Below are 15,026 nucleotides of genomic sequence, written 5' to 3'. Positions count from 1 at the left end.
TAGGCTTTTCTTTGTGTACCGTAGACATTAAGCAGCTTAGCAATATAAGTATAGTCCATAAGAACACCTTCATCATACTAATTAAGTTAAGGTATTGCAAAACACGTTTACACCAGCTGCAAAACGAATGTCCAAAAACTACCCGCACCCCGTATATTAGCCTTTTTTTTTTTTTAGTAACAATCCTCCCCAATGGCCTCTAGTATGTCGCTGTGAATGAATTTGACCAATCAGTGTCGCTAAAGTTAGGGGGTAGCAAATAGCCAAACACAGCGCAGCTAGGCTAGCGAAACAGGGTGAGCTCTTTACTGCCTGTGAGCTTCATGAGGGTAAAATACAAGTCAAACAGCATAGCTCCAAAATCGTCTGTATGTATTTGGTGTTAATGTTTGTTTGCCAGGGTATACCTTGCTTTGTTTGAGTCTTAAGAGTCAAATCTATTTCATATTGAAATTGACACAGTGGACTTCTGGAAGAAGGGAGAGACATTTAAAGAGAGGTAAACGTTAGCTAACGTTAGCTTTAGCTATCTGCTAGCTCATTCCTGCAAGCAGTGTGTTGTCTGTCTGTCCTGGGCGTGTTAAAGGTTATGTGTGGGTTGCTAAATGCCACTACATTCCGGACACAAGGTGATTTGTCAAGTAGGCCACCATGGCCTGTTAACTCGGTCATGATTTTATTTGCAGTTATAACTGGTAGATGAATACTTCATTTGTACAGTGGATTAATTTATTTTTATTTCAATGAAACGGGATTGGTCCATGATGGTTGTGTTGACAATGACATCAGTGCTGAGGATTTAGCGATACCTCAGAGGCCAGTAGGCTAACATGCATCTTTCTTTCAGTCTATATTTTAACAACAAACGACAACTTACCATGCTACGTAAGGACTACTCCTGCATTAGTTTTGTGTCTGATGATATTGTCTTTAACCGCAATTAAAGGCTTTTCAAAAGTTAATAGTTATAGAGAGGTGGCAACTGCTAGCTGGTCAGCTAGCTAACATTATTTAGCTATGATAGCTGGCTAACAAGGCCCACAGATCCAATTTGGCCTTTCTTTCGATCTCTCCCCTGTGTTACACCACAGAGGCGGACTTCAAGTGCACTTTGGTGATATTAACTAATGTTTCTTGGTTATTCATGACATGTGGAAGGGGAAAGCTGTCATAAAGTGATATTATTGTGTTCATGGTTTTACCGTTTTGCTCGTTATGTCAAGAATCCGGCTATTCGGTTTCGACAAATGCCACGTAAACTGGAACTTGGAAATCATAGGATAACGTTTGTTGTAAAATCAATATTGTTTCAAATCAATGTTTTGTCCCATAGAAAATGATAGCTTTATCAGTTGAAGTGGCTTGATCATTTTGCGAACGACACTTCCTAACTCTTGTCATTTGTCATACTTCTGAACAACCTTCTACAATAGAAATGTACTTTAAAGTAACACTATGCAACAATTGACACTTTTTGAGGTGTGGTTTTATAGGCAACTAGTTTTGGTACCATCCTCAAATTAATTTTGATAGCATATGGTCATGTGAAGGGCAGATAAACACCTGTGTCTTCCCCACTAGCCATCCAAGATGTAGTTCTGTGTAACAGGCTGGAACCCCCTGCAAAAATGGAAGAAAAGCTTAAACACGCATGACATTGCCAGCTATACTGCCAAATGACACCATTTAGTGTGTTGGCAAGCTTATATCAGTGTCAGCTGGGCTGTTGGTGGTGCAAGGTTTTTTGTATGCCTTTTAGATAGTTAGCTTACTAGTTTTGGAACAGAACTCCGTATTGCTGCTTTCAATCAACCTTATTGTTAAACCCCATTAATTAATATCTCATATATTTTATGCTGTGAGAGTGCTACTATACTTTTGTACTTGAAATCTTGCTAAATTTCATGAACACTTATCTTTCTTCCTAGTGTAAGATCTGCAGTCATTGGTGCATGGCCCTCGGTGTGGCATCACCATGAGTGGGGAGCCAAGCGCGTTGGCTGTGGTCAACCAGTTACGGGACCTGGCAGCTGACCCCATGAACAGGCGTGCAATTGTAGAGGATCAAGGATGCCTTCCCGGTCTTATTTTGTTTATGGACCACCCCAACCCACAAGTGGTCTACTCAGCGTTATTAGTGAGTCATTTTTTTGGTCTAACCCTAGATCAGGAAAACAATGACAAGACATATCTGTTAATTTCTTTTACATTTACATTTAGTCAGTTGTATCTCTAGTTATTCTGTTCATGCTTTCATTTATACCACTTCTGTCAGTGCTTTGTCATTGAACTCCTGTTATATGCATACTAGCCATTTCCATGCCCCAACTGTGCAGGTGTACAAAGAGTTGACCCAATGAAACCACTAGCATGCCCTACCCTTTAGATAGTTTAGATTAGTTAGTAAGGAAAATAATTGAAGAAGACTTTTCCCCCCACTATCCTACTTTATATTAAATTATTATACTACTGAACTGTACTATTCCTTACTACACTAAAGTGTGAAGTCTGACATGTTCTCCATTCATATCTTCCTTGGGCTGCTCCAACACATTGCTGTTGAAGGGCTCAGGTAAATCATTTTTTTGAATCAAAAACCTTATAGATAGAAAATTCGTCAGCTTCCTCATTAGTGGCAGTCCCAGATGTGATTTGGCACCCCCCACTGTCTAGTGCTGTCAGAATGGCTTATAGTGACGTCCAGTGTACCATGCTCCCCACTGCGCATGCCACATAGACATTAACACTGTGGCCTTTTCCCCAGCAGTCTCTGAGGAACGAGACAAAGTGGAGACATCTGTCGTCTGCCCTGTTCTTTTATTGCAGCCGGGGAGAACGGACAGATTTTTAAGCTGTAAAAAATCCCATCAAATCCCTCCATGTAGGCCTGTGATGTGTGAACAGTATCCTAGTGTCCTCAGTTTCTGTAGAACTAGAAAGAGCTATTCATTTAGTTTTTCTGCTGTAGGACTGGATTTTACATTCCCATAGGCTTGTAAGCTGTTATCTTCCCTTCTCCACCAACATTATCACAGAAGGACAGACTTGTTACTCTGATGTGTGATGCAATCCTATTAAGCTTTTCTGTTAGTTATGAATTACTATCCTCAACCCCATTAGTCTTTCACTACAGAGACATACAAGGTCCTTCATCTTTGTCCTTCCTTGTAGTGAAGGGCCCTTGCACATACATTCCCATAGGTCTGGTCTCTGTACACTTGGTCTTAGTTGTGTAAACACAGCTCTGGCTGCAGCTGGACGTGGTTGTGTTTGTTTGTCTGACTTAAGAGCCATAATGGCCGGCTGTGTCCTTGTCCTTGCAGGCGGTGCGCTACCTGGCAGAATGTCGGGCCAACCGAGAGAAGATGAAGGGGGAGCTGGGGATGATGCTGAGCCTGCAGAACGTCATGCAGAAGTGAGTTCGCCCGACTCAGAACCGACACGGCACAACCGCATGCGTGGCATTTTTATTTATTTTTCAGGGTGGGAGAGGGGGAAAATAACCCAAGCACCAATCCTCCTCACTTTCGTCTTCTGGATTATGTGTTGTAGGCACATATCTTCAGTGGTTAAGGGGCTGACTGTGGCTGTGCTGTCACAACAGAGTTGATTCATTGTGAATTTGAATGGGGCTGATAATGTAAAATGTGCTCTTTTTGCAAGATGTATTGTGACAATAACGGGCAGCTTGCTAGTGCATGCAGAAATGTGCATTTTTTGCTTCACGTGGCTGTCGTGCAGAGGTCTGCTGAGCGGTTTGATTTAATGTGTGAGATTTGCATACTTTGCCAGGCAAATAGTGTAATTAAGGACAGGATAGCCCCTCGTTCATTTAAAAACTTTTCCTCTGGACAGAACCCTGTATACCACCGCAACCGTCTTTGGATTTTGTGAGATTAACATGAAATGGGCCACCTTAGATGGAAATGAACTGAGCTGTTCCAACATGTAAAAAGAAAGTTCAAACTTATGTTCTTTTAAACCGGACTAATTCTTCAGCACACCAGGGGTCTGATAAACCACTTGAGCTTTATGTGAAGGCAACGTACTAGAACTGGTTCATTCGGTCTATACTGTTGTCAGTTTTGCATTGGCTCAGATTTTCACCCGTATCTTAAAAACATTTAACTGTTTATTGCGCTCCACCATAATGTCTCTAATTAGCTGAGGGCATTATGGTAGATTTGCACTGTATACCATCTTAACAACCCAAGAATGGTTGCTATTGTCAAGAGCATGCTCGTCCAGTTTCATCAGATGAAGTGGCGTTTGGTATAAGTGATTACAGCAGCTAAAAACACACTGTTGTCTTATTCTGAGGCTTCTCCACAAGGTTTGTTAAATTTAGGGGTGTTAGGTCCACAGGAGGGTGTTTGGGGGCTGTGTCGAGTGTTATGGTCCCAGGGCACTTTGACAGTAAGTGACTGCTGTTTATCATGAGAGATCACGCAGAAAACTGCCAGAGGTGGGCAGAATGCGCCATGATTTCCCCCCTCCTCCTCCAGCCAGCCTCCTCCTCCTCTAGTGGCCCCTGGAACTGCCAGTCATTTTGGTTACTGTGACGCCTGTCAAAGAAGTGCCCTGGAGTCTCTCAGGCTCTCTGTGTTTCGACTCCAGACACTCTGACTTTGAGTAGGGGTCATTTGAGGCTTCAGATTAAGACTCAAAGAAGCTTCACTTTCACTTTTTCACTTTTTGTCTTTTTTAATCCACAACTAAAACATCCCTGTTACACTCATCTGGACTGTGCAGTACTATACTTTTTGTGAACACATTACTCTTAGTGAGTGTGTTTGTTCAGTGCTTAAAAGTATATAGGCAAGTGGAACTGAAGATTTAAAAGACAACTGTAACCTTGAATGAGGCTCCAATACGCCTCTGAGTGTAAAAAAAAGAACTGGAAGCTATACTGCTCCTGTATGGCATGGGTGGCATGTAAATATGCAATACAGTAGGCGTGCCCTGCAGTGTGCCCCGGGGTCTTTTGCACGGGCAGGAGTCCCTCATGCCTGGCTGGCTGGCTGGCTGTGAGGGGGGCAGGAGGCCGGGCAATACCAGAGAGCAGATGTCAACTCCTGTAGCGCCGTCTGAGTGATGGCCGTCTGACGTGGCCCATATACGAGGGCCCACGCGGGGTCCCCGTGTCAAAAGTGACCTCGTATGGTGATGGCAAAGAGGTGCTGAGTCTCCTAACCCCCTCGGAACAAAAGGGTCACTCGACCAGAGACAGCAACCTCATGCTGGGAGCTTCTACGCCCCCCTCCCCCCTCTCTCTTTTCCTCTCACCATCCCTAATTAGTTCCTGGTCTCTTATTTTTAGATAGATGCTCTGGCGTTGACATGTAGTATTAATGTTGAGGGTTGATTGACACGTAGCTGTGAATTAAAAATGGCTGATATGTGAAAGCCATGTGGAAACTAGGTGAAGCATGCGAAATGTCCGGACATGTATATGGTGGTTTTATTTTTACACTGCAAAGGTTAGCAGGAGACAGCGCTGTCTGGCTGGCTAGCTCTCTCTATGCCCCCATACTGGGCAGTCCCAGGCCACACACACACACACACGCACATACAATGTAGTTTTATTGTCCCCTGGTCTCTGCAGAGACGACCTTTTGAAAGATCAGCCATGATGAGCAGAGATACAGCACAGACACGCCTGAGTGACCATGAGGGAAAAATGTTTCAAAACATTAAAAGAATGCAGGTTATAACACCATGAAGAATTACTTGTGGTTGTCATGGTTTCATGGGTGATTTCATTCCATCATTTAGAAAAAAAAACAAGTTGATTCAAATGTAAATGTTTTCAATAAATGTTTTCAAAATTCTGAATAACATGAATGAATAACTGTATCATCCATGTCTGAGTTGACAAATTCCTCACACAATATAATATTTGATTTGGTTGTAAATGGGGAAACTAAATATCCACTAATCTCATGAAACGCATGTGGACTAAAGGCTAGCTGTTGTTTGTGTTCAGAGGCACAACGCCAGGGGAGACCAAGCTGCTGGCGTCTGAGATCTACGAGATCCTCCAGAACGCCAGCAAGTCGGAGGCCGAGGAGGCCGAGGCCGCCGCCTCCTGCAGGCGTAAGGCACAGTTCTTCCTCGGGGGCACCAACAAACGGGCCAAAACCGTGGTACTGCAGATCGACGGCCTAGACGACTCGGTTAGTGTCTCCCTTTGTTCCCCACTTCCACAGCTTCCCCGGAGACGAGATGTTAAGAGATTCCTGAAGATAAAGAGGGACGCACCTGCTCGGATAATATTTGGTGGATGTGGTGTCTGTGATGACGTTAACTAAGCACACTGTACATAAAATCCAATGATATGTTCATCAAATGTTATGCACTATGTACTTTTTTTTTATATAAAGGGATCCTGGGTAACTGAACACATTAGCTAATCGTGGTTAGCATATTGGTCTACAGCTGAACTGGCATGTAGCCCATGATTTTGGCAATGTATCTCTCTATAGCTGTTTTAAGTCGTTCTTTGGTGATGCTCTCTGTACATAATCGTATAGTTCATTACACGTTGTGTATGATGAGCTTAGTCATGTTATAGAATGGGTCATCCTTTACAAATGCTGATTCCTGTCTAACTGAATCCATGAACTAAGCTGTTAGCGTGTTGGTCTACAGCTTGGTTGGCTTGTCGTCCATGATGTTGACCTTCTGTTTAACACGGTCTAGAGCATGGTGTGTGTGTGTGTGTATATGTGTGTGTGTGGTGGGGCGGGGAAAAGGTGTAAATGCCACGAATCAAACAGCATGGGGTGCAGATTTGACCTGAGCCATGCGCCACAGGGCAGCAGCACCTAGCCAGGTGACATTACAGCTGCATCTGTCTCAGATTCACTCTGTTCGAGAGAATGGGGGGGGGTCGCTGTTGGTTGTAATGTGTACAAAGGTAATGTCAACATTACTGTCTACCAATACCGCAAGCACCTGTGTGTGTGTGTGTGTGTGGACGTGTGAGACTTTGTTAAACAAAATGGACTCCCATAATAAGTGTGCTTATATAAACTGTGTGTGTGTGTGTGTGTGTGTGTGTGTGTGTCTGTCTGTCTTTTGGTCCTGTGTGTGTTGTAATTGTGTCGTCTCTCAGGCCCGGCGCAGCCTGTGTGAGGAGGCTCTTCTGAAGATCAAAGGGGTCATCAGCTTCACCTTCCAGATGGCTGTCAAGAGATGCGTGGTGCGGATCCGCTCCGACCTGAAGGCTGAGGTGACACACTTTTATATCTCACATTGCATAGAAGCTTAGTTAGCGTTCTGTGGAAGGACACAAACTACACTGAAGGAAACTCAGGGAGATGAGACACCGATTACCACTCACATGCCAATGGCCAGTGCTACGCTAGCTACTCAAGACCAGGAGAATGAGCACCCCTAAGCTGATTGGCCACGCTCGTGCATGATTTCAACCAGCCTATGGGAAACCAAGGAGTTGGCACCAAACTAGTCGAAGCTAACTGACTGACGCTAATGCTCGAACACCTGTCCCCTGGAGTGGGACTGCCTTCATAGTATCAAGAACCTCTTTGATAGTAACCTGAACTGCTTTGATTGTGTAATGAATTGTGCTGATGCTGTGGTCTGTGATGTATACAGGCTGTAGGAGATCAGTGAAACCTTAGCGGAACAAGTAAGGGAGACTGCAGTGAGTTTGGAGTAATGTCCTAACCACGTCTCGTCCTTCTGCTTCTCTGCTTCAGGCCCTAGGAACAGCCATAAACTCAACCAAAGTGATGAAGGCCCACCAGGTGGTGAAGAAGGAGGATGGAGCTGAGGTGAGTCAAATGTTCTGAGCACTCAGACCATGAACCCACTGGACCAGTAGCCCATAGCCAAATGTTGCTCAGGTTAAGGTGGCTATGACGGAGGCTTGAGGGTACTGGTTTAATATTGGAGTCGGGACGGATTAAGGTGGACCACTTGTAACATAACGTGCTCTACGTTCATATTCTTTTCCCGGGCTGCAGTGTTATAAATCCGTGAGAGGTTGCTAGCTAGAGGCCCGCTTAGAGCTTTGGAAATGTTTGGGTACATGCTTGTGACAGCGGATTATACGTAAATGCCAAGTCGCTGCACATAAAATGTGGATGTGGGGAGCAGTGTGATGCTTTTGTGCATCATTACCAGACAGTTAAAAGTAAAAAATGCACAAATGAAGGAATGAATTTAGTCTGAAAGACGGCACACAAATTACCTCTCCCCTTAGCTTCCAGAGGATATAACACTAGGTGAAAAATGTGTTCAGACAGTGAGTTTAATGAGTTCAGTAATGCTCCTCATGTTGGGTCCTTGTGTTGGCCCCTCCTGGATGTGTGGGAGAGCAGTGGATCTCCTGCTGTCGTGAGGCAGTGTGGAGAGGCCAGGCCTCAGTGCTGGCGGTGGTGTCTGGCAGTGGGGGCTTAAAGTGGGGCGAGGGTGATGCGGCCTGACGTGTGGGGGCTGGTGATGCCTGTCTGCCCCAGGAACTGCGACTGGCTTCCCAACACACACACACACACACACACACACACACACACACACACACACACACACACACACACGCTCACTCACTCACTCACTCATCACACACACACACTCACACATACTGCGCACACACACACACACAAACAAGCACTCACTGACTAAATTACACACACACACACACACACACACACACACACACACACACACACCCACACACACACGCTGACTCACTGACTGACACACTCACATGAACTCTCAATACCAGCTCCCGCATGCACGCACAAACACACACATATGCACACAAACTCTCAACACAGGCTCTCACACACACACTCTGTGACTCAAACACACACACACATACATATACACACACACACACACACACACACACACACACACACTACAAGACTGGCTTACCCCTTCACACAAGTTACTCACTGGGTCTCTCACTCACTCATCCAGTCATATGACCACTCCCATGATCCTCTTCTCCTCTGACCCTGGAGCAGTGGATCAGCATCCACCACCGCCAGGACTTAGTTCTGCGCGCGCACACACACACACACACACACACACACACACACACACACACACACAAATGTTGATAAGAAGAGCCAGTATGGTAATTATGAGGCCTGTCTTCCCTGGTGGGGCTTGAAGGGCATTTGCTACCTCAAGGTGTAAAGCTATGGCCTGAAATGGTCATCAGTAGCTATTCATCAGTACCCCCTTCTTTCAGTTGGTGTAGTTCCTTCTTTCACCAGCAGATGGCAGAGTTGATTGTCTTTTATGGCATGTTTTCTGAGCTTGAATGTACTGTATTGGCCATCTTGCTCAGTAGTTATGGTGATGGTGGTTTTACTTTTTCTATAACGGTTCAGCTTTCAGTGGCTGTGTGGTTTATAACTATAGGCTATAGAATTACATGATAAAGATGCAGGTTTGCATCCTTTGTCTAGCATAATTTTTGTTAAAAATGGCTGTCTGGACAGGTCATATTTGTGAGTGTTGGGATGAAGTGTCCCAAAGCCTCACTGTCTAAAGTAGGACCCTTTTCACACACAGATAGTTAATATCATACGTCCCCTTCTTACCATCAATCAGTTCATCAGAGATGTAACAGTTGATTGTCCCTGGAATTAGGTTTAAAATATCTAAAGTGAAAAAAGGTTGACTGTTCTATATGTTAGAGGTAGTCTGCATATCTAAATGAAATGAACCCTCTTTGGAAAATAACTATGGAGGCTTGAGCGTATTGTTTTTTTTGGGCTAGCTTCAGAATTTGCCTGGCTTTTGTGTGTGAGGATTAGTTCACGCCATCCATGTGAGCTCATCTCCTGCCCTGTTCACTCTCTCCTCCGCCCAGGTGATGCTGCCTCTTCAGGAGGGCTCGGACGTGGTGGTGGAGGAGAACACCGAGCTGCCAGACTACCTGCCCGAGGACGAGAGCCCATCCCAGGAGCCTCACAAGGCCATGTCACGCCTGGGCTCCATGCAGGACGGTGCAGGCTGGTTGAACACGGCCGCCAACTTCCTGTCGCGCTCCTTCTACTGGTGACCTGTGCTCTAAAGCCCTCCCCACCCCCCACCCCTTCCTCCTCGTCCCCCCCACCCCACCCCTCCTCTTACCCCGTATACCCACACCTGCCCTCCAGGGGGTGCCGGACTGCCAAGTGCAATTTTATTTTTGCAATAACCATAACTGTGTATAGAAGAGCTCCAAACAACAACAACAGCAGCAGCAACAATAACAATAACAACAACAGAAGCCGCAGCGGGCTGTGTACGATAGTGTCCCTCCAAGTAGCTCTCCAGATGACCCTGCTAGTGCTGCTACCTGGCCAACTCACCACAAAAGCCATACAAGGGACAGACGCCACGCTCGGAATGGGCTTCTCATCTTAGCCCTCTGACATCACTTCTTGTTTTTTTTCTTTTTCAGTCAGTTTTTAACGGTTCATTTTTTTTATTCCCCCCCTGCTTTCTCTTTTATGGGTCCATCTTTCTGATACCAAATGCAGGGTTACCCATGGCATCTCCTAGTGTGTTCTTGTGACTTGGCTTGGGCTGACTGCAGGTCTGGCCTGGCATGGACAGAAGATGTTTTGTTTCTCTCTTTCTAAACACAGGAGTTCTCTACTCCACGCCCCCTCCCCCTCATCCTTTACTGTTAGCCTGAAACTTCCTCTCTTTTTAGAGAGTATTTGATCATGACAATTTGCTTCTTTCCTCTACCGTTTAAGCCTCTTCAAAGCATGCTGTAATTTTTTTATGACTTTTTCCCTCCTTCATAATATTTATCATTACATGGGTGTGTGAGTGATTGTGTTTTTTTTTTTGCTACTCCTGCATTTATATCCTGTTTTGTTTTTAAGATTATTTTCTTTTTTTTTTCACTGACACTTTTGAAGCCTTCTGAAGAAAAGAACCCCCCCCCCCCCCCCCCCCCCCACTCAAACAAATGCACATCTTCTTTGATCGTCATTTGTTAGCTATGAATTCACGGAATCCACTCTTCGTTGTTCGTAAGCCTCTTAATCTTAGCAGGTTCCTTCCATACCAGGAGCTCTGTGAACACCAGCAGAGGCGACTACCTGGTTTGTTGTGGAGCAGACACTAAATACCTCGCTAGCTTCGCTCAGAAAAGGGAAATCGTGAGGGACTAGGCTGTTCAGCAACACATCATAGTCTACTGTTATGCCTTGTGACAAGCAGTAAAAGGAGAAGTAGTTCATGCGAAACCTGAAGAGAGAGATATATATATATATATATATATATATATAAATAGCCTCAACACTACCTAACCAAATGGGTGAGAATGCTAGGCACTGCTGTGATTGCTTAAACCCTGTAGTTATGATGAGAAATACACACTAGCGTCCTCTTTCTTAGTCACCTTTACCCCACAAGACAAAGTAGATCACACCAAACTAGTCATAATGCAGAGCCTTCCAGCAAGATTGAGATTGCTACTTGCTTTGCCAAAATCTGCTCTGCCTGGTACCTGATCACCATTCTCTCTGCAGCTGGTCAGTCCTGAACCCACATCCTTTGGCATCGGCTCTTTCCTGACCAGCAGTGTCCTTATTGGTTTTTGCCCACCGAGAGACCACACGTGCATATCTGAGCTCTTGCAGGACACAAACAAACAAGCAAACAAAATCAGGGGTGCTTGTATGAACACGCTTGTAGTGTACACAAGTGTTAAAGGTTAATGGTTGAAGGTCTAAGGTCACACCACTGTCACTCACCTCTCATCAGACTTTCTTCTTCGTCGCTGTTATCATAACATTTTATCGATTATTTGCCCCTCACAATTCCCCCTAGGGAACCCCCTAGTAACTGGAATGGCTACCAGCCTGTACAAACGTTCTACCCCTAAAAGAGTTTGAAGCTAGAGCGGATTCTGAGACTGGTCATGAAGATTTATCCTTCCTTTTCAACTCTCTTCTCTCCATTTTCTAGTTTTTTAAAGAGAGGTTGGGAATTAAGCGCATTTTAATGCAAGGCAGACCAATCCAGTTCCATGCAGTTTTGAATGAAACGGATTGCAATGCCATATTATGTGGACTGATATGAATTGTGAAATCTGACTGAGGCCAATTTTGCACACCATCCTTCCAAAATGTTGCCTGCGATCAACATCATTAAAACAGTAATCCTTCAGTATTATATTTAACGAGAGGATTCAGTTCACTTCTTAACTTAAATAATGTACAGTTGATTTTTTGTTTTTGTTTGTTACACCCCTTGTGTACTGTTGTTATCTTTACTTGAACATTTCCTCTTTATTGATTCTTTTTCTTCCTTTTCTTTTTAATTAACACATTCATTTCTCACAGTTAAGTAGGAAGGCAGAACAAGAAAGGGTAGCAAAAACTCCAAATAGTAAACTAGCTTCTCATGTACAGTGTATATCTGCTATGTGAAGTATTTCAGGTCACAAACAACTGTTGCCTGTTCACAATAATGACAAGTTATTAAAATATAAATAAATTGAAAGAAACTGTATGATGTCATTTTTTTGTGTATGTGATGTGTATTCGGTGCACTAGTACATTATACACTCCAAACCAAAACAAAATACATTTTTTGATTTGAATTTGAAATGGAAAAACTCTGTTAAACTAAGCTGAACTTGAATAGATGTAATATTTTCATCAAATGTTACAGCAGGAGTATTTTATCCATAGACAAGTATCCCAAGTATATCCCTCTTCAGAAACGTAACACCTGGTATAGATGAATGAAGCCTCACCAGGTGCCGCATGTGGTAGGGCTTGACAACTGAAATCCTATGGTGACTGTAGAGTTAGCTTTCCTGGACTGGGTTTTTTCTGTCTGGCCTGCTTGGCTCTGGTGCTGCTGCTGACTGGTTCTGACGGCTGGGTGGCACCAGGCAGCCCGCTCCCTCCCTCTGCTCTGCCACGCTGCCACATCAGCACCCAAAGGCTTGGCTCCCGGACGCTGGCATCTGCCACCTAGCACCATGGCAACCCATAGAGTTAAAAGAAAGAGGGAGTGATTGTATGTGTGTGTGAGTGTGAGTGACAGAGGGAGAGAATCTGTTTTCCTTACGACAGAAAGTATTAACACCCCTAGGGTGCCTCCTCTCACCCCAACCCACCCCTCTCCTCTCCACCCTCTGCCTGGCCTCCAGTGCTGGATCTTGGTCTTGTGGGAAAGCTGCGATGCACAGGAGGCCAGCTGCGGAGCCTGGAGCCGAGAGCCAGGAGCCAGAGTGGCAGCAGCAGCAGCAGTAGTGGTAACAGCCGTGGCCGATCGCTGGGGCATCTGCTGGCAAGTCTGCCAGCGACAGCAGCCCCTGTCACCACCGTCCGTACGCACGCCACAGCACCCGGCCTGGCCACTCGTCACATTACAGTGCCTCGGTTCGGTGTGATGACTGCGTGGCCTGTGCGTGACATGTTGCTGAAGAAGACGAGAGGGGAGAGGAGAAGAGAAAACAACAAGAGTAAGCACATTTGAGATGGGATTAGTACAGTGTTGTTCTCGCACAGGTCAGCCAAGATGGGCTTGCTCATAATTGACCTCATTTCAGGAGGTGCAGAAATGGTATGCTTATCATTGCAGAAAACATGTGACCGCGCATCTCTGTCACAGTGTCATGAGTATGAGAATGTGGGAGTAGAGGATAAAGTGAATATTTAAATTAGCTCTGTTTTATCTACCTGGGTACCTGACTCATTTACAGTATTGTCTTGCAGTAGGTAAATCAATAGCTCTACTGCCATGTTATCTATTCACAGGTACTGGATCATGCCCAGATCGCTTTTCCCGGCCTAGAAAGAAAAGCGTATAAGAGATGATACTTGCCCTCATTGTCAAAGGCCCACTTAATACATATCTGCTGGTATTCATAGATTGCATGAGTTCTTATTTACTTGCCTTGACTTGTACTCTGTACTGTAATATCCTACATATACTATCCACACCTAGATTAATGCATTGTTGTAAGTTGCTGTAATTATGTTAAATTTATCAGCATCCAAAAGCAAACAGCAAACATAATCTGTTGCTCTGGAAATCCATCTGACTTGTACACACTTGTACACAAGTCCCTGAACTCAAACCCCATATAAAGCAAATATGTATTATTGCATTGGGGTCTATAATACCTGGTCTAGCTAACATAACACCAACCCCATGCAGTCTTGTCATTTGACTTAACTATTTTCTTCAGTTCCCCTCTAGGGGGTGTGAGTCAGCCATGAACAAAGTATTCAGCCAATATCCAAGCACACAGAGTCAGCTTATGACCTAACATAACACACTCTTCACTAATACAATGTGCTTTTCAGGAAGGAGCCTTGTGTATGGACTTTGGTTTGAGTGCTGTCTTTAAAAGCCGGCGACCTAATTGGTGTGACTTGGAAATGACTGAAGTATAGCAAAGCTGTATTATTGCGCTATTCGTTTTTTTTTTATCTCTGTGTAAAAGTTTGGGCTTACTGGAGGTTTTAGGAGACTTCAAATGTTCAAACCTGAGGTATGAGTTGTGAAAGCTACTGTAAAATTTGATAACGCTCCACTAGTCTCTGCCTCTGTGAGAGTGAGAGTGAGAGCCTTAGAGAGGAAGCACTAGAGTAGGATTTCTACCATTTTTGGTTGATTTAAAAAAAAAAAATGTAATAACAGATACAGCAATAGTGGGTGCGTTATGCACAACCCAACAATGCATCAGAAGGGATCAAGTGCGGTAGAGGCATTAGAGGGAACAGAAGCAGCGCAGCCAAACTTAAATGACTTGAGAAGTTAGTGTAGTGGATAAATCCATGTTGCATTGTCTCTACATGCTTTAGTCATGATTCACTGCACACAGTTCACCAGTTGGGAATAAAGATATGGCTGCTCATAAAATCACTGTCATCCAGGGACCTTCAGAGGCTGTACTCCTCAAATCACAGGAAGATCTTTACACGGATCTGCATACGCATGAAGTACCCACACAGCCTCCCAGTGGCTAGACCACACAAATCAGCTATTCCTCTGCTTTAATTCAGCAATAAAGTCTTTGA

At 44.5% G+C, this 15,026-nt stretch overlaps 1 protein-coding gene across 1 annotated transcript; it reads left to right on the top strand.

The window, feature by feature from the left end:
- The first annotated feature begins 251 nt into the window (after positions 1–251).
- armc1 (armadillo repeat containing 1) lies at positions 252–12,489 on the top strand. The gene is made up of 7 exons (XM_012816260.3): positions 252–499; positions 1,929–2,137; positions 3,324–3,415; positions 5,987–6,176; positions 7,118–7,234; positions 7,725–7,799; positions 9,854–12,489. The coding sequence occupies exons 2-7, from the start codon at positions 1,976–1,978 to the stop codon at positions 10,043–10,045; spliced, it is 828 nt and encodes a 275-aa protein (XP_012671714.1). The 5' UTR covers positions 252–499; positions 1,929–1,975; the 3' UTR covers positions 10,046–12,489.
- Positions 12,490–15,026: the final 2,537 nt, after the last annotated feature.

The sequence above is a fragment of the Clupea harengus genome, chromosome 17 (assembly GCF_900700415.2).
Source record: "Clupea harengus chromosome 17, Ch_v2.0.2, whole genome shotgun sequence".
Lineage (NCBI taxonomy): Eukaryota > Metazoa > Chordata > Actinopteri > Clupeiformes > Clupeidae > Clupea > Clupea harengus.
The sequence above is the reverse complement of the archived record's forward strand: the minus strand, read 5'-3'. Positions and strand labels throughout refer to the sequence as shown.

Coding starts and splice junctions, on each gene's coding strand:
- armc1 (XM_012816260.3), top strand. CDS start 1,976: ATGAGTGGGGAGCCAAGCGCGTTGGCTGTGGTCAACCAGTTACGGGAC. Junction 2,138..3,323: donor TGGTCTACTCAGCGTTATTA/GTGAGTCATTTT, acceptor TTGTCCTTGCAG/GCGGTGCGCTACCTGGCAGA. Junction 6,177..7,117: donor TCGACGGCCTAGACGACTCG/GTTAGTGTCTCC, acceptor GTCGTCTCTCAG/GCCCGGCGCAGCCTGTGTGA.